This window comes from Lethenteron reissneri, chromosome 43 (assembly GCF_015708825.2).
Source record: "Lethenteron reissneri isolate LAM-NWPU_2019-01 chromosome 43, ASM1570882v1, whole genome shotgun sequence".
NCBI classification, from domain to species: Eukaryota; Metazoa; Chordata; class Hyperoartia; order Petromyzontiformes; family Petromyzontidae; genus Lethenteron; species Lethenteron reissneri.
The window spans coordinates 9845901-9864321 of NC_083821.1; the positions used below are offsets into that span (position 1 = coordinate 9845901).

Here is an 18421-nt window from a genome sequence, read left to right on the forward strand (position 1 = left end):
ATATTATTTAAATGCCATGGTTACTTTTGTTGGTACGGAAAGGAATTAGACACAGTGAGATAGCTGTAGTTTTGTAGAGAGACATGTTTTTTTTTCCTTTCAATTTTTTTCCCACAAAGCAAATCACAGTCGATGAAGAACACAGCGTGTTCAGCGTTTTCTGAATTGTTTTTTTCCCCGTGGCGCCTGGAGGGGTAATATCACACTTCCCGACATGTGGAGAGCATGTGCAGTCACATTGCTCTCCTCCCAAGCTGGCACTTACAAATTGCCGTGTTGTGATTAATCAGAACTTTGTGGGACGATGAGGCGGGCTGGGTGGCTCATGGCCATGTCGGCACATTGAGGCCAGTTCAGAGTTCAGACAGAGTTCACTGTAAACCACATCCACTTTACACACCGTTTAATATTGCGGGTACCTGGTGCACGAATATAAATAAAAACTCTCCAGTAATGTGCGACTGTCCTTGTCCAGGACAGACCGTACAACATATAACGACGCAATGTCCGATCCACAAATATGAAGGAGACATCGTGGTGATAAACTCCACTGCTCTTTTTTATGGCCACATATCTACTTGACAATGGACCAACCTTCCTACCGCACAATTCACCCACTACCTACTTACCTGTAGTAGCCACTCTCCTCACCAACACACGGAGACAGGTAAGGGTTCGAGTCGCTTTATTCTACATTTACCACACATAGCGCCCTCTTTCACCCACAGCTCTCTCTCCTTCACTCACAGCTCCCTCCTTCCACCGTCACTCCTGCCGACGTCCCCTCTTATTCCCATGGCTCCCTCTCCCATTCCCTACCCCTCCCCTCATCCATGCCTCCTCATCTCCAGCTACCAATCCCCTTTCTTCATACCTCGAGGTTACTGCAAATGAACTCAGTGCAAGGATTGACGTCAGTGATGTTGTGGGGACCGTTATGGAGGACTGTTACATTCCTACCCTGAAGGCTGCCTACCTACTCACCCACCTACCAATCTGTTCATCTGGCTACCTACCAACATCCCTACCTAAAAAACGTAGCCACCTACCTAAACACCCACCTATCTATCTATCCACCTATCAACCTACTCACCCATTAGTCTACCCACCCATCACCCACTTGTTGCATGCTGTTGGTGCAGGTTTATTCATGATAAGTTCATACAATGCTCATGTATCCATAATAAAGGTTTTTTGGTGAGATCGCGTAAATATAAATGTGCCCTTGAACAAATTCCACCACCCGACACAGCCAATTAGTAAGGTTTGTCACGTGAACAAAACGTGTCAAATAGTTATTAGTTCAGCACACCAGTGTGTTGGAGAGTAAACCCACAGCATTTACAACCAAAATGAGACCAGTTGAAGCTGGTTGCAATTACCGTGTGTCAAGTGGTGGCGGATTTAACGACACATATATATTCACACGATCTAACCCAAAAACCTTCATGGATAATATTGGTCGCTACAGCCTACGTGTCAGATACTCATATATTCCACTGACAACACAACTCAATTGTATAATGGGGGCTTACTTTGATATTCGTTTTGGCTTTGTTGACTTATCCGCATTCCCCCAGAGCAAATGCCACACACACTATTCTATAATGGGCCACCGATGTCACCTTCATCAAAGCTCCGACAATCAGAAACACGTTGGCTATGTACGCCTTCAAAAGCGATTACTCGCCCGCTGCTATTATCGGCCATGGCAGGGTTGACTTTGCAGGGGCAATTTATCTGTTCTTCTTTTTTCTCACAGACTTGTCAGGTCTGTGTGCCCTGACGCCTGCAATTGATGCTCCCAAACCATGGTTACCCGGCTTTTCCTACGCGCCGCTACAAAAAGTGATGGTGTCGCTTTGGCTCTCCGAAATTATTAATTTGATAAAGGAACATGCACGCACCAAACTAAAAGGTGTTATGTTGTAGTTATACCCCTCGGCTGTGTCTCCCCGGGATGTCTGCCATCAGCTTCAAGCTTTGTTTATCAGAAAGACAGAAAAAATAAATCAACATTTCTAGTGTGAAAACATAACTTGTAGGTGCACCTCTAATGAAGACGGTTGGCTACGTACGGTGCAAAATAAGGTCAACATACATAAGGCACACGGAAATCTTGGTGGTATTTGTCATTAATAGGGGGTGTGATTGGGTTGCACCCTCATCTATCATCACCAATCATCCGAGGTGAACCCCTATGCAACTGATTGCAATGCGATCCGAGTGCAATACTGCCACAGAAAATGGTCATTGGAGCTATGCAGTTTTAAATAATCTAGATTTGAAACTAATTTCTTTAGAACAATTTTTAATGTTTAATTTATTGTCCTTCCCCCACACCTCCAATTAGCATGGTAGACTGATGAGCATGGTTCAGAAGAAGTTTAACATACACACACTGTACATATATATACATAAACGCATAGCCAAACATATATACACATGTATATATACATATGCAATGACAATAGAGCCTACATGCGGTGCGAGTGAACTAGTGGCCACGGGAGGTAATGACAACTTACAGTGCGAAATGCACTAGTGGCCACAGTAGGTAATGACAAGGGAGTCAGCCTGCAGTGCGAGTGAACTAGTGGCCACGGGAGGTAATGACAGGGGTATCCGTTGCGAGTGCAAAGGGACTGGTGGCTACGGGAATGATCGAGAAGGGAGCGTGGTCAGGTGACGGAAGAGGACGGTGGAGTCTGCCGGTGGAGTGAACCTCCCAGAGTCAGCGAGAAGGTTCAGGAAGGGGGGCGTGGCCTCAGTTGGTATAAAAGGGAGATGCGCGGGAGACTCGGGGCTATTGCAGTGGGGTCTCCGCTGATGTTAAGTGAACGCGTCTTCAATAAAGTGTCATCTCAAGCGAAGTGTGTCAAGTCGTCATTACACATAGATACACGTGGACACATAGCCACGCACACACATTCACATGCACGAAAAACGATGACCAAGATCCCCCGTATAGCCTCAACAGACTGGTGGGGCAAGTGCTGTTCGCGAGCACCTATGAAAGCCGGCATGACACACGAGGGGGTGGGTGGACAGCACAACCGGCCACCTTTGTCTCCCAAGTGGTGATGTTTACACATCACACGAGGTAATTATTTGAGGCTGAGATGGACCTCACACATACACACAATCATACATGTGAACAAAAAGCAAAGACTTTCCAAATCGCCATACAGACTGTTGAGCCAAATGCTGTTAGCAAGCACCCTTGAAGGTTGGCATGGCGCGTGGGGAACTGGTGTGTTCATCATCAAACCCGGCTGCTTTTGTCTCCCCAGTGCTGATGTTAACCACATGATGCACTTAAGGACGATTTATCCATAGCTGGTTCGTAGTGCAGTGCACTCACCATTATGCCACTGCTTCCCATAACACATAGACGGTGCTAAAATCACACGTATGCATGCGCGCGCACACACACACACGTACGCACCATCTTTGCCGTCAAATGTTTCACCAATTGAATAAGTGATTTCCTGTGGCCGTGCTTGATTGCAAAAAAATTGGGAAGGCAGCTCGATAGGGGCGCGACAGGGCACGAGCGTATCGGGACATATGGCGCGGCGCAATAGCAGCGGGGTAGTGCGTCGATAGGGATGTGATTCCAGCTCTCAGCAGAATCACACCTCATCAACTACACCGAAATTGCATCGTGCACCTAGGGGCCGTCCATAAATGACGTCACGCACCTAGGGGGGGGGGGTCAGACATTTGTGACGATGTGTGACGTTGGGGGATCGGGGTTTGAGAAACGTGACGTCACATCAAAATTGCGCAAAGTTAAATAAATATAGGCAACACGTTCTACTTAATTAAATAGACGTTTTAATACGTTTTTCTCCTACAACATCAGAGTGCAGCGCCACATTAAATAAGCACTACAATGACAATAGTTTCAAGTGATTTTAAGCATGTTTTTTTTGGGGGGGGGGCAGAGCTTTGTGAGGTCATATTTGAGGGGGGGGGGTCTGACTTTTTGTGACGCCGTGTGACGAAGGGGGGGGGAGGGTAAAAAATCGTCCAAAATCGCGTGACGTCATTTATGGATGGCCCCCTAGGCCTTTAGTCACGACCGCCTTATCTTTATGAGTGGTAGCATGAGGGTAGCTAAAATTGATACGGTGAATATGGATGCGGTATGGGGAGGGAGAGAGGTTAGTGGGTGCGGGAATTATGAGGGTACCTAGGGATGGATGGAGTGATCTGCCAGGGAGAAGGGGTGGGTGTTGAAGGAGGAGCAGAAACTCGGTGGGCTCTCATGAAATTGTATTTTCCGAGACCAAGGTTCTCTGCAAACCTCCTGGCTATCATCAAAGGTTTGTACACGAAACCATACAAATATACAAACACAGACATAATTTCAACCGTGATGATGGTTACAAACTGAGTAATCATTGGAAAGATGTGATTTACCATGCAAAAAAGATTTAACTACACTTATTTGCCAATCTTATTTGACAGACAACCATTACAGTTTTACCATGTTTAGTGGTGGTCTCCCTGTCACAGGTTGAGTCACAAACCGCACCTCGCCTTTGTTATGCAGTCTATTCTTAGTCTCAAGCCTCACCTTACCATATTAATAATAAGTATGCGGCCCTTGCCCCACCACCTTCTCCAACCATTATATAAACGGAGTGGTGGCTTCTGCAATCTCTCATTTACTTGATACAGCTGTCGTGGCTGTGACGGTACCACCTGAAGACGGAAGCTTGTGTTGCCTCCGAAACGTCGTGATTTTTATTTTTTATTTTATTTTACTTTTTAATGTTTTTACCTACGTGACTTTACCGAAAAAACCTAAGAATAGACAGGGAGGGTGCTTCTTGCTTAATGTGCAGGGGAAGTTTGTTCCAGTGCAAAGTGGGCGAGTCGGGAAAAGGAGCGTAAACGGGGATTGTGCACAAGGAGAGGGGGGGACGGAACGGTGAGGAGTAGTGGGAGAGATTGAGAGCGGAGCGGGCAAGAGGGGACATAAAACCAGACAAGAGAAGCGGGGTACGGTGGAGCAAGGCCATGAAGAGATTTAAATACCAGCGTGAGGAGCTTGAACAGACACCGGTAGTAGATGGAGAGCCAGTGCAATTCTATAGGGTGGGTGGAGGTGCTGGAGCAGTTGTTATAGGTCGTAAAATGAAGGGTGCAGGTGCATTTTGGATATGTTGTAGTGGAATTAATGGATCGGCTGGCATACCGAGTAGGAAAGAGTTACATACGTACATAGGCTCCCAGGTCTATGAACGTACTATGTTGAACTTCTTTCGCAACCGTGCGTTGCCAACCGTGCTATTTTTTTTACGTGACTTTACCGAAAGAACCAAAGAGTATGGATCCTTGCAGTCACGAAAACTTCAAATCTAGAACGTGCTAATCTGCCCAACTCTTCATCAACCAGCATTGGCTAGTGCAGTGTATGGCAAAAATAAAAAAATCCCCATCACTGCCACTGCATGGATGCCTTCATCCAGTACCAGTTTAGAACTGTGACTTGTTTTTACTAAATTTTGATTTAAAGCTTTCGTGACTGCAGGGATTCATATTCTTGGTTATTTCGGTAAAGTCACGTAGAAGGGAAACAATAAAATAATAAATATATAAAACAATACAATTCTCACGACGTTTCGACTGCAACACAAGCAATCATTTTAATTTTGGAGCGTTCGTGACTGCAGGAATTATTCTTTGGTTCTTTCGGTAAAGTCACGTATAAAGATAAAATAATAAATTAAATAATAGCATACGACGTTTCGATTGCAACACAAGCAATCATCATCAGGTATAATGAAATAGCGACACAAAATCTAACCAGAAAACCACAGACAGACATATAAGCAGACAGATATCACCAAGATACACATAGAGAGCAACACAGGTACAGAGAGGGGTGATCGTCTCTGTGGGGTGGCCTTAAATAGACAGAGGGGGGCGGAGGCAGAGAGAGGGAGGGGGTTAGAGATAAAATTTACATGTCAATGAGTACGAAGAGACGCGTAGTAAAGTACGCAGGCTTCGTGAGAATTTTATTGTTTTATATTTTTATTATTTTATTGTTTCCCTTCGACGTGACTTTGTTTTTACTATGTAACACTTACTTGCAACGGGGATTCCGTGCTCACACTCCCCGAGCCCGACTTGTTTTGTACACTATCAAACAAAGACAAAGATCCCCCGTGTAGCCTTAACAGTCTGTTGGGGCAAGTGCTGTTAGCGGACACCTTCGAAGGCCGGCACGGCACACGAGGAGGTGGGTGGCCAGCACCATGCCCGGCCGCCTTTGTCTCCCTAGTGGCCATGTTTACATTCCGCAATGGGTAGTCATTTGAGGCTGAGTCGATCTAGGGGAGGCCCAGGATCGGTTCAGATAATCGTCACTGGTGTTGTCCATGAGAGGGAATCGAACTCGGGTCGCTGGGTTCGTAGCGCAGCGCGCTAACCGCAACACTATCACCACAGTGTACAGCTGCACAGTGCAGCGTCCACACAGCCCCAACACGCATTCGCATTCCCCTCAACTTCACTTTGAGCCCTGATACTCTACTCGATAAGCCACGAGTTCATGGCAGCACCTGCGTGTTTGTTGATTTATTGTTACACGAATGGTCCCGTTTTGCCAGTTGCCCGGCTATTTTTTACAACGGCGACCCGTGGTGCATGAGCACAGCAGCTTTATTTTGGTGATTTCGAAAACGTTTTGGTTTAGACATATTTGTTTGTTGTAGTACAGTTAGACTGATAACTTTAATCTAAATTGTCTTATGGTTGTTATTGTTTGACTTGCATCCCAATGGGATTTTTGCACACAGCGTTAATATACGGTGCCTTTTCTGGAAGACTTTGCTATTTTTTCCTGTTTTTTTCTGTTTGCGCATCGTCACTTCAAGATGTTTCTTGTTAATGTTTTTGTTTGTTGCGGTTGCACCCGATTCAAGAGCCAAATGGCTCACAGGACTATACCTAATAAATGAACTGAATGGAACTGAAAACATGTGATAATAGGGTTTTCCCCTTTTTATGGCAACAAAACAGGTGTTAAGATATCAAAACACCAAACATCTTAACACCTGTTTTGTTGCCAGAAAAAAAGGGGGAAAAACCTATTATCATATTTTTGTACTGGCAAAGGAGGTCCCATGATGTTAAATGTGGGAGAGAACGAGTGCAGGGTCCTCAAGGAATAATGGTACAAATATAGTCAGTCTGTAGTGGCAGTGGTTCCCAACCTGTGGTCTGTGGTGATTCTTAGAGAGCAACACAAAGCAGCAATGAGCGCTTGTCGCACACATCGCTCTCTGTTCAAACCAGAGACTGGCCGTGTCATGCAAATCACCCCACTGAGCCTAGAGGTGATGATGACAGCACTTCTTGTGATGTCACTTCCTGGTAATGTGAACGAACAGCCAAAAGGGTGGTGGAATATCACATCATACTTTGTCTCTAATTGGTTATTCGACAAGGACATGCCTTTACTGTCAAAAGTTAAGTAGAAAATCCATATTCCCATGGCAGGCACCAGTCTATTCTTTGGACAATTGATGCTGACTCATATTACCATTTTAATGATGCCTGACCTCCAAAGAACGATGAGCCGAATCAACCCTCAACCAAATGGGAAATTTACATACAAGTTCAAACGGGAAATTACATACAAATTAAAAATTAATCACCCACCCAATATCTTACTCGACGTCCTGGTGTCACATAGGCCAAAAGAGCAATCGGGCAGTGTTCAAAGTCATTAGCAGCTCTGAGTCAATGCTGTACATTCCATATGACAGGAACTGGCGTCTCCATAGGATGACCCATAGATCTGGTTTTAACTTCAGTTAGTCTAATCAGCAAGAATGTTATGGATTAAGTAAAACCAAATGTTGCACTATGGTCCTGATCCATAGCATCATGGTACACGGTAACATTAGCTTAAAACCTCTAAGTAACCAGTTCAAGGTTCCACATAGTAACCAGTTCAAGGTTTGCTTTTTCATATATTTAGAAACATTTCTCCAAATTAAGCTCGATTGTGCTGCTGGTACTATTTCATGAGACGAAGTGTCCATTCGTATCTCTTACACAACAGTGGAATTATTCGGGCCATGGAAGCGGATATCACAGAACTACTGCTGAGATCCCTTCAAGTGACCTCTGGTCCACACAATCATGGACAGCATTTTCCCACCGACTATGGACACAAGAGCAACGTTCATTGTGCAATGGTCAAACCAATATTTGTTTATTCTCAGAGCTGAAATTCAACCAAATTTCAATGTGATGGGATTGTTGGACACAGTCATTGATGATCAGGCTGAGGCAATCAAATCACTGGACTTGAGAGCCCGATTTAATCACAGGTGGCTGCCTGGATTCAAACCCAATAATTAATCCCTGCCATTTTAACACTGTGACCTCTGAGCCATCTGGCCACCTTCATCTAGCCAAAGCAACAAGGAATAGAAATTGGCTCACAACACTTTGGTACGCAATTTTTTTTTACTATCACTGACAATATGAATATCTACCCTAAGTCAAGCAGGTAACTGGCATAATCACTATGGGCAAATCCTACATGCTCGATCGCAAGCATCCTCTTATGCATATTCGATGGGAAGTCTAAGTGAATATTTTGATAATTATTACATGTCCAGCATGTTGCCAACTGGTGCCATGATGAGTTAATGGTGTCAGCCCAGTCACCACTGACTGTACCAGTGTGACCATTATGTTACATTGGCAGGAGCACTCGTGACATCCCGCAATTTGGTGATTGTTCTATTAGCCCTAAAGAGAAGAGCTACTGAGATGGTTTCGTGATAGATGTTCCCAGTTTCAAAGACAATGCATATATATTATCAGAGTACGTTTTTTGTTTGCATTCTGGCCACAAGTATTGTGGTTAATGCAGACATGATTCCTTGTAAAAGGTTTCAGTTTGGTGTTTTAACATCTTAACAACTGTTTTGTTGCCAGAAAAAATGGGAAAACATTTTCTCATATTTTGGTACTGGCAAAGGAGGTCCCACGATGATGATGGTGGTTGACCATTGTTCAGCCTGTTGTGTTGGTGGCGATATCTTAACTACCTTGCCTGGTATACAGGAGGTCGTGGGTTTGGTCACACCCATTAACAGCTGTATATTTGGAGTTTGCGTGTTCTCACCATTATCGTGTGGATCTTTCTCCGGGTCCCCCGGTTTTTCCCTCCACATTTAGAAATATGTGTTTAGAGTATTGAGCTGTAATACATTTCCATGTGATAAGCCACTTCGTTGAGCTATCGTTTGTGGCCAGTCGCTTCTGAAAAGAGCGACATAGCTCAGTGGGCCTTGCCTGGTAAAATATAAATTCATAGTTTAGTTTGTTATTGTTTCTTAACTGCACTCCCCTGTGCTTTGCACTTCCGAGTTCTATGCAGAATTGTCTCCCACTGTTATGCCTTGCAAGAGGAATTTTAATCTCAACAGCCTGTTATAAATGTAAGTATCTTCATACGTGGCGCTATCTCAAATTTGGAAGGTCATGAGTTCAAATGCACATCAACATCCTTCCAGATGCAGATCCATCCCATGGCTCAATAAACAACTACTTTAAGGAAAAGTCAACAGTGAGCATGCTGTGGAAAGACTGGCCTCTGCCAAAAAACAACAAGGAAATTTAACATCACCACCACCACCAGCTATGTCTACCAATGGAGATGACTTCCACCCTAATGCTCAAGCAAGGGTGGAGGCCTGTGACATTCTTAATTTCAAGTGCAAATCTGTTCTAACAATTACGTCCCTTGGCTATACACAGATGTGTTTTTAATAGGAAGGGGCCAAAGTAATTTCATGCTCACACAAGCATATAGGGTGGTCCTCAAATCCAGTTTACAGCCTTGAGTCAATCATGACACGTACACATCCCTATGGCAGAATTGAGTTGATTCATAGGTCAACTACTGTTGCCTTTCCACACGCTGGGACAAACATTTATTGACCATGACCTGGGTAAACCCCCAGCGAGAATGTAAATTTGAGACCTGCCCATTGCAAGATATGTGCTCTAACCTCTACACCACCTTACCAGGTTTATATTCTATTGGTATTAAAAGTGTGTCCATGTCATATGATATTACTTTCTGGCTGGATTCCTGCCCGGCTTCCTGGCTACCATGTTACACAACAACAGCGGTGACGTCGGCACCGCACACGTCTGTGAAGATGACGTCACCATCATCCACACATCGTTGATCGCTGTTCGTGCATTGCGCCGACGTCATCACGTCTCCTCCCCCACCCACCCTGCACCCCGGCCGTGAATTCCACGCGATAGAGATAGAGACGGAGTGTAGAGAGTGACAGGGAGTGAAATGGAGAGGAAAAGGGAGAGCAAAACGGAAGTAGGGGAGCGAGGGACAGCAACAAGCAGTGCGAGGGAGCAATTAGGGAGAGGCAAGAGAGACTGAGCTGTGAAAGGGAGAGTTGAAAATAAGGAGAGCGAGGGTGAGAGAGGGATCCGGGGGAGGGAAGTGGGTGAGATGCAGAAAGACGAGAGGAATATCGGGGGAGGAGAGGAAGAGAGACACAGAGACGGACAAAGTGAGAGATCGAGATGACTTGGGATTTACGGCACAGAGAGAAAGGTAGAGAGAGACAGAGTTCTATATCAACGTAAACGTTCTGCTGGCTGGCTAGCAGGGACGGACAGACGGATGTCAAAAGGTTGCTAATTATTGTACAAAGTACTTTTTTCTTATAATACAATTTTTTTTTACCGCCAAATCTCCAGCCCAAGTGTTCCCTGTAATTGTGCAGTTAAAAAAAGAAAGTGCTCTAATTGAAGCCCCTTTTCAAAGTAGTGACACACACACACACGTCTAATATGCACCATCACAAACCTGCTTTCAGACTAACAGCAAAGACCGATGGAATTTGGAGTGAAGTGATCTTTTCATTGCAGAAGTTTTCACAGGAAATAGTGCATTTATACACTTTCATCTTTTAACAATGCTCTCACTCTCTTTTGTAAGATTTTAAAATTTGGCGATATTTTCTCTCTCACAACTTTGCCACGTAAATGGAAATAGATTTACAACAACAAAAAGAACAGCCAAACAATGTGCTGGGTACGTTGGGCAATGCATCGTTACGTGTACAAAAGACTTTGTGCACGTTCTATAAATGTGTAATAAACGACTCTGTCAGGCTCTCTTGGTCTCCGTTGTCGTTTATTTAGGTTATTCGTATCGCACCCCGCTGGTCCTCGGCCGGACCCGCGCCGCCTCTACTGCGCGCCCCGCGCACGCTCCGTGTGGCCCGCACTCGCTGGTGGCCGCTCCGCTCTCTCCATGTGCCCCGCACACACCGCCAGCCACACCGCTCGCTCCGTGTGCCCCGCACACTCCGCTAGTCACCCACTAGCCACGTGTGCCCCGCACACTCTGCTAGCCCCTCACACACCGCTAGCCCCGTCTACCCCACGCACACCGCTGGCCGACGGTGTGCGTCGGTCTTCGACCACGTGGCAGATGGCGCCGCTCCTCCCGCACTGCCCAGCGTGGCTTCCCCTGTTCTCGCTCCGTTCCAACTCCTCGATCTCTTCCGGCTCTCTCCCTATATCCTTCCCATCACGTGACCCTAACTCCTCCTTCCCGTACTGCCCCCGTCTCCGCCCCCGTTCACCTCGTCTCCCATTGGAGCCGAGGTGAGCAGTGGCTCCTCCCACACGCTCCGCCGACCAGGCTCCGCCGACCAATGCTCCGGGCGGTGTGATTGGCGCGGAAGCCAGCAACCACCCCATTTATGCTCGCATTACAAATGCAGCGGCTTCATTTATCATAACCAAATATGCACATTGTAATGCAAGAAGGCGTGTGTGCACATTTACACAGTCGTTCGTTGATATTTATATATCTAGCATGCATATTCATGTAAAAAAAAACATGGCGTTTGAGAGCAGTCAGACTTTTAAACACATCTACAATGTTATGCAAATAGGCTGTGTTTACCTTGATAGACAAAGTGGAATCCTTTGCCAGTTGAGTCTTTAGTGGATTTGAATTTTAATGAAATTTGATTTGTGGAACTCAAGGGCAGGGTTTCACCTGCGGTGAGAGACAAGGAAAACGCAAAAAACATTACATTAAAAATAGATTAAATTCACACGGGGTGTATGTAAAGTATTTAAACGTGCTTGCACTGGTCTCGATTCACATTCAAGATCGAGAGGTCATCTCGGCAAATGCGATTGACGCACCACTCCTTGTAATCACTTCCCTTGTTCTGTTGCATATCTACAATGTCCACGAATCCCGACCTACGAGGCCAGTATTTGGGGTTTGTGTAACATAGCCGTGGTGGGATCTTATGGCAGTATAGCGTGAGAAGCAACACGAAAGTTCAGAAAATAATGTCGCAGGTCAATCACCGCGGACATTCAGCAAAGGGAAGGATGCATACAATGAGTGGGGCACCATGTGCAGAATGGTGGACGGGTTGCTGAGGTCGGCATACCAATGGGAACCTATGGATTAGTAATGAAGGGAAAGACCTAGAGTGAGAGAAGACCTTTGAGGTCCGGTATCTACTTTGCAATAGTTACAGGTTGTCAAGACACCACACAGCCAGTTCTGTGAGAACGCATCTTTTCACAATGCGAATTGGACATAATGTGATGAATGTATTGGGGGATACACGTTTTATAACGTGGATGCAAATTGGATATAACACGAGTGAGTGAACGGAACGGCGTCGCGCGTAATATAAATAAGCGGTTGTGCGGCTGCCTCGGCGTAGCGTCACACGAGGCAGGATGCTGCTGGATGCTTCTAGATGCTACCCACGCACTTTGTCCAGCCTGTGTACGCATCTCATGCTTTGTCGCGGACCGTGCTTTATCCCGTATTATATATTATTTATATTATCACGCGATTTTTAGAGAAAGCAGGCGTTGTTCAAGAACGCAACTACCGCGTTATAGAACAGACTGCGCTACGCACAGATACAATTATACCTGCAGACATACAGACAGTCAGATGCCTGATCAATTATATGTATCCATCTTTGTGGATGTGTTGGTATCCGTTTATCTCTCTAAAGAAATGGCAACATTATCCAAACTAGATCAATAGTGTACAACGCAGGCTCATGTAGACGAAGAGACATAAGCCTTTAGACTAAAAAGCTGTAAAATTGATAGGCAGGCATCACGGGAAGACACACGCAATCACAGGTACGCAATCGACATTAATCTGCAGAGACAGATGAACAGACAGTGACAAAATGCAGAAACGCGTACGCAAAACAGTCGAATGTTCAGATCAACACGACTTAACCTGTAACCTTCGTTACGTAAAGTTGATGAAATTATATTGGGCAAAGTTGAAATTAAATCTATCTGATGCACGGCACTGCTCCTGTCAAGGCGACAAAATATGTCTGCGGCTGTCACTCACGGTCATTAATGGTCACTAATGGTCACTAACGGTCACTCACCATCATTAACGGTCACTCACCATCACTAATGGTCATTAATGGTCACTCACCATCACTAACGGTCACTAATGGTCACTAACGGTCACTCACCATCATTAACGGTCACTCACCATCACTAATGGTCATTAATGGTCACTCACCATCACTAACGGTCACTAATGGTCACTAAAGGTCACTAACGGTCACTCAGGGTCCCTAACGGTCACTCGCCATCACTCACGGTCACTAATGGTCACTAACGGTCACTCACCATCACTAACGGTCACTCACCATCACTCACGGTCATTAATGGTCACTCACCATCACTAACGGTCACTAACGGTCACTCAGGGTCACTAACGGTCACTCAGGGTCACTAACGATCACGTGCGCGCGGTGTGCGGCGTCTAGGATACCGGAGTGGGCGCCGGAGAACGAGCTGAGGAGCACGGCCTGCTGGCTCGACCCGTCGAACACCTCCACCACGTCGTTCAGGGCCGTTTGGAAAAACTTGAACTGACCGAAGACAACTGCAACAAAGGGGTGAATCAAAAAACGACGGAATCGTTAGCCGGAGTCGGACTGCGGGCTGTGACACTTTATACGGACTCATGAACGCGTGGCCATGAACTTGTAAATTGTTTGTATTCAGGCGTATGTACGCTGAACTTCTTTCTGCACCGTGCGTAGCAAGCCTCGTTTCATGTTGCGTGCGATTTATTTATTGGCATTTCCGGTTCACATTCCAATGTTAAACACGCGGCATCCCAGCAGCGTTAAGGTCGCCGTTCTTATTCGCGGGGCTCATTTGTTGGGAATGTTTTTTTTTTTACAGTGGGTTGGTGATTCTCGTCTTTAAAAAAGCAACACACGGTGGGGGGAGTTCAAATGAGTTATTCACGAATGGGCCCCCAAGTTATTTTTAAGTCTGCCTCCTTTCCTTGGCAATTATATTAAAAAAAAAAACGTTTTTTATTATTTTACCAGGCAAGGCTCACTGAGCTGTGTATCTATTTTTCATAAGTGACCTGGCCACAAATGATAGCTCAACGAAGCGGCTTATCACGTGGACATGTATAGCAGCCAGATAACTCTAAACGCACGTTGATTCTAAATGTGGAGGGAAAAACCGGAGGACCCGCAGAAAAATCCACGCGACCACGGGGAGAGAGAGACATGTAAACTCCAAACATACAGGCGCCAGGGTCGGGATCGAACCCACACTCTCATGCAGAACCGGCCCTAGACCTTTGGGGGCCCTAAGCAAAATTTGGTCGGAGGCCCCTTTGATGTATGATTTTTTTCACCCACAAGCTAGCAGTGACTCTAGGGGGGCCCTCTGCTGGCCACGGGGCCCTTTGCAATTGCAAGGGTCGCTTAGTGGCTGGGCCGGCTCTGCTCTCATGTATACCAGGTGAGATAGTTAACACGTCGTCCCCGCGGTGCCCTTAAGCATGTATCCCAGATGGTCCATAGAGGCCGCAGCTGACGTAGGGAAATTGTCCCATGTCACGAAGGATAGGGTGCCCTTTTCGTTAAGGAGACAAGCGAAAGTGTCTCTTACACTCAGACGTATGTTGGTGCCCTTCAAACAATTGTGGAAATGCAATATTCACATGGCGGGGGGGGGGGGGGCAGTCCTTCCATAGGTTGACCACCGTTGAGATGTCCCACAAAATGGTGCATATCCTAATGAATGGACGAGTCTACCCACAGCCTGGAATTGAACCCCGTAATCTGAGCACGCACAGCAGTAAAGTATTTGCCTGGCATAGGGGGTTTAATTCCAGTGCAATCTTCTAGAGATTTCTGGGCTTTAATGCAACTTTTAGCCACTGGTGAATACTGTGCGCTGTATTTTCATGGAAGCATTAAGCAATAGTAATGAGTTTTTGTGAGCGTGTATATGTATTTAAAATTATTTTCTGTCATATGCCGAGCATGGAAACAGGTGCCTGCAATTCCAGCGCACTGCTGGAAGGATTGAACAATCACGCAGAGATCAACAGATTTTCAACCTGCAGGGGTAATGAGTCGGTTAATACATGGAAGTACAGCAACTAGGCGACGGACCAGCCTGCACTCACATTTTGGCATTGTCTCCCATGTGTGCATGGCTAATCTTTGTGTATTACAGTTGCCGTGGATATTTAAGGAGCCGGCCAATACATTCCAATGTAGGACCCTTCCTGTAAACGATTCTTGAGATTTGGCAACGCTTTTCCGGAGAGATTAAGTTGTTTCTCACCTCGAAATTGCAGCGATGACCCCATAGATGAGGACATGCCACATTACTGTGGCAGGGGTCAGTCTCTCCATAGGGGAAATTATGGTTGTACTATTTTTATCAACCCTAGAGACACGATGAATATGATCACGGGCTGATAAGGATGATTAACTTGCAACAATGGCATCAGTGCCATCCAGAACAAGTTAATCCGTAAGCGAAAAACTACCCGTCAGTATTATCACAAAACATGCGGACGGCATTCATGGGCCATTTAAAACACACACAGTCACGGCAGTATGAGACGGTAGGCACGCCAAACAAGGCGCGCGGTGGACGCATTAATTGGGATGCGAGTGTCACCGTACCGTATTCCTTGGGAACGACGACGGTGTAGGCGCACGTCTGGCTGCTGGAGTAATTGGACGGGTATCCTGGGGAGAGCACCGCTCCCTCCTGGCCCACAGAACGGCCTCCGCACGGAGCTGCGTGGTGGCAACAGTGACGGCGTTAGCGGCGCAAGACAATCACTGCCGCCCCGGAGCTAAGCCGCAGTGGGCCTGGCAGTGCAGCAGCATATTCACGGGGTTCTATTTACAGAGTGGCTCTGGTAGCTTGGCTCCAGCTCTAGGCTGGCTCCCTGCTACAAGCGAAGGCCTGGCTCCACCAGGACCTCGCTCCAGCAGCCCCCTGGTTCCAACTCAAGAGCAACTTCACGTGACTGTTCCTGTTCCCAATACATTTACCTATTCCTGGCTCCAGAGTCACAAACACCGATCGTGAGTCATGTATTTTCCTGATGCTAACCAGATGAAGGTGTCATCACGGCCAAAGCCGTTGATGCCAACCACCACCTCCACGCTACCAACGCTATCTACCCTCGTCAAGATCCCACAGTTGCTGGACTGTAGACACAGCGATCTCCAAGTCCTGTCCCCACCATCTTCCCCTCGGTTGCCGGATTCGTGGAGACCACTCACTTGGCCCAACACCAGCAGTGCCATCAAGCTCCGTGTATGCGTGCATGTTTTTTTTTGTTACGCAGTGCAATCAGGTTAAAATGTGTGTTCTAATTTGCGGATGAGAGAACAACATCAGGTTTTGAAATTAAGAACAACAATTTGCTCGGGCCCATCGGTGGGTATGTCACCCGTGCTGAGCTTTGCCACACTAACAGACACAGATGTAGTGCAACACACTTAGGTGACAAAAGGACGTATTGATTTGTTGCTTGATGTCAATCCTTAAAGTTAAGATACGTGGATCAAACGCGGTGTGTTAAGAATGAGCAGTCTAATGATGCACAGTGTCCACAGGAAATGCGTTGAATCGCATTTTTAAGAAATATTTTCATTCAGTGTGCAACTGACATACTCCGTCGCTATTACACTAACGAGCAACCAACTATAAAAACAAACTAAATATAAAAAATACGTATAAAAGTGTACAAATATATGACATTAATAATTGTGCAACATAACTCTAGTTGGCTTCATGTTATTGGTAATCATCAGGAAGCCTTAGTTGGTTACACAATTGATCCTTATGGCAGTACCCCGAGTTACCAATTAATACAAAATGGCCGAGGCAATTAAATACTTTATTTCTGGGACACTTTTTCCCAGGGGTGTTACTTAACTCCGCCATTCGGGTACCAATCAATCCGAAATCAGTGCTACTCCGCGATGTCGAAACGCCAAACATTAGCATAAATAATCCGTTATCGAAAAATTCAACTTTGAATAGTGCATCGTGTACAGCTCGTCGAGATGAGTTGACTGCCGCATCGCCGAACATCAACGGACTAAAAATGACTGCATCACGGACATTATGCGAGAGCCGGGGTACCATGGTACCATAAGGTTCAATTGCCAAAGCATGTAATGGTTACATCTTAACAGGCAGATATCAATAATGAGATTCCTGGGGCCAATTTGAAAAAAAAAATTACTTAATTAATGAGGCAGATTTGTATGCTCATTATACGCACCCAATTTCCACAATACATTATTTATTACTGGCTCAAAAATGGTTAAGGAAAAATGCAGATTTCCTTTTAATTACCACTGACAATGGGAGTGTCATTCAAACAATTTGGGGATTAGACAAATTTTATATATATTTTGACCTCGACAGGTTTATACCGAATGGTTACCCTTACAGAAAACATGCCAAATGGTCTTTGTATATCAGAAGAGTTATAACATTGTGAGAACAATACTCTAGGAGGAGTATAGGTAATTAAGCTCCCAGCCATGTGGAGTGAAAGTCAGACATCATGCCGAACAAAGCACGGCACAATCCCGACACACATCGCAGATCAATAGAGCCGAACCGTAAAAAAACACCTATGCAATCGCCTCCCCTGCTCAATTAAGCATCAACGGTGGCACATTAACACCACCGCCGGCGAGGTGCCAGTCTCCGTAGGACTGCCACAACGTGGAGCCGCAGTCATCGTGACTGCAGAAAGAAGAGGGAAGAGAACCACCGCCGCCACCAGCAGCGAGATTTGAACTGGCGACATCGAGCGCTCCGTTAACAACGGCGTCCCACCAAGGCGTCATGTGAAATCCGTACGGCGCATCGCGCAACGTGCCAGCACGCAGCACCGCAAGGCCCGGAGGTGTTTTCTTTTTTTGTTTTACATCGGCAGTGTTCACGAAAAAAAAAGTACACTGTCGACTCCACTTAATCGCACACATTCCCTACTTAACATTGGTAAATGCTTAGT

At 45.9% G+C, this 18421-nt stretch overlaps 1 protein-coding gene across 2 annotated transcripts in view; it reads right to left on the reverse strand.

The window, feature by feature from the left end:
• Nucleotides 1-18421, reverse strand: part of LOC133353404 (CUB and sushi domain-containing protein 3-like) — a 634534-nt gene that overhangs the window by 156667 nt on the left and 459446 nt on the right. For both annotated transcript variants that reach the window (XM_061569655.1, XM_061569654.1), the window contains exons 31-33: nucleotides 16056-16172; nucleotides 13877-13990; nucleotides 11996-12091 (exon numbers count right to left, since the gene is read on the reverse strand). In XM_061569655.1, coding sequence (XP_061425639.1) covers nucleotides 11996-12091; nucleotides 13877-13990; nucleotides 16056-16172 — 327 coding nt within the window. The remainder of the gene's footprint in view (nucleotides 1-11995; nucleotides 12092-13876; nucleotides 13991-16055; nucleotides 16173-18421) is intronic.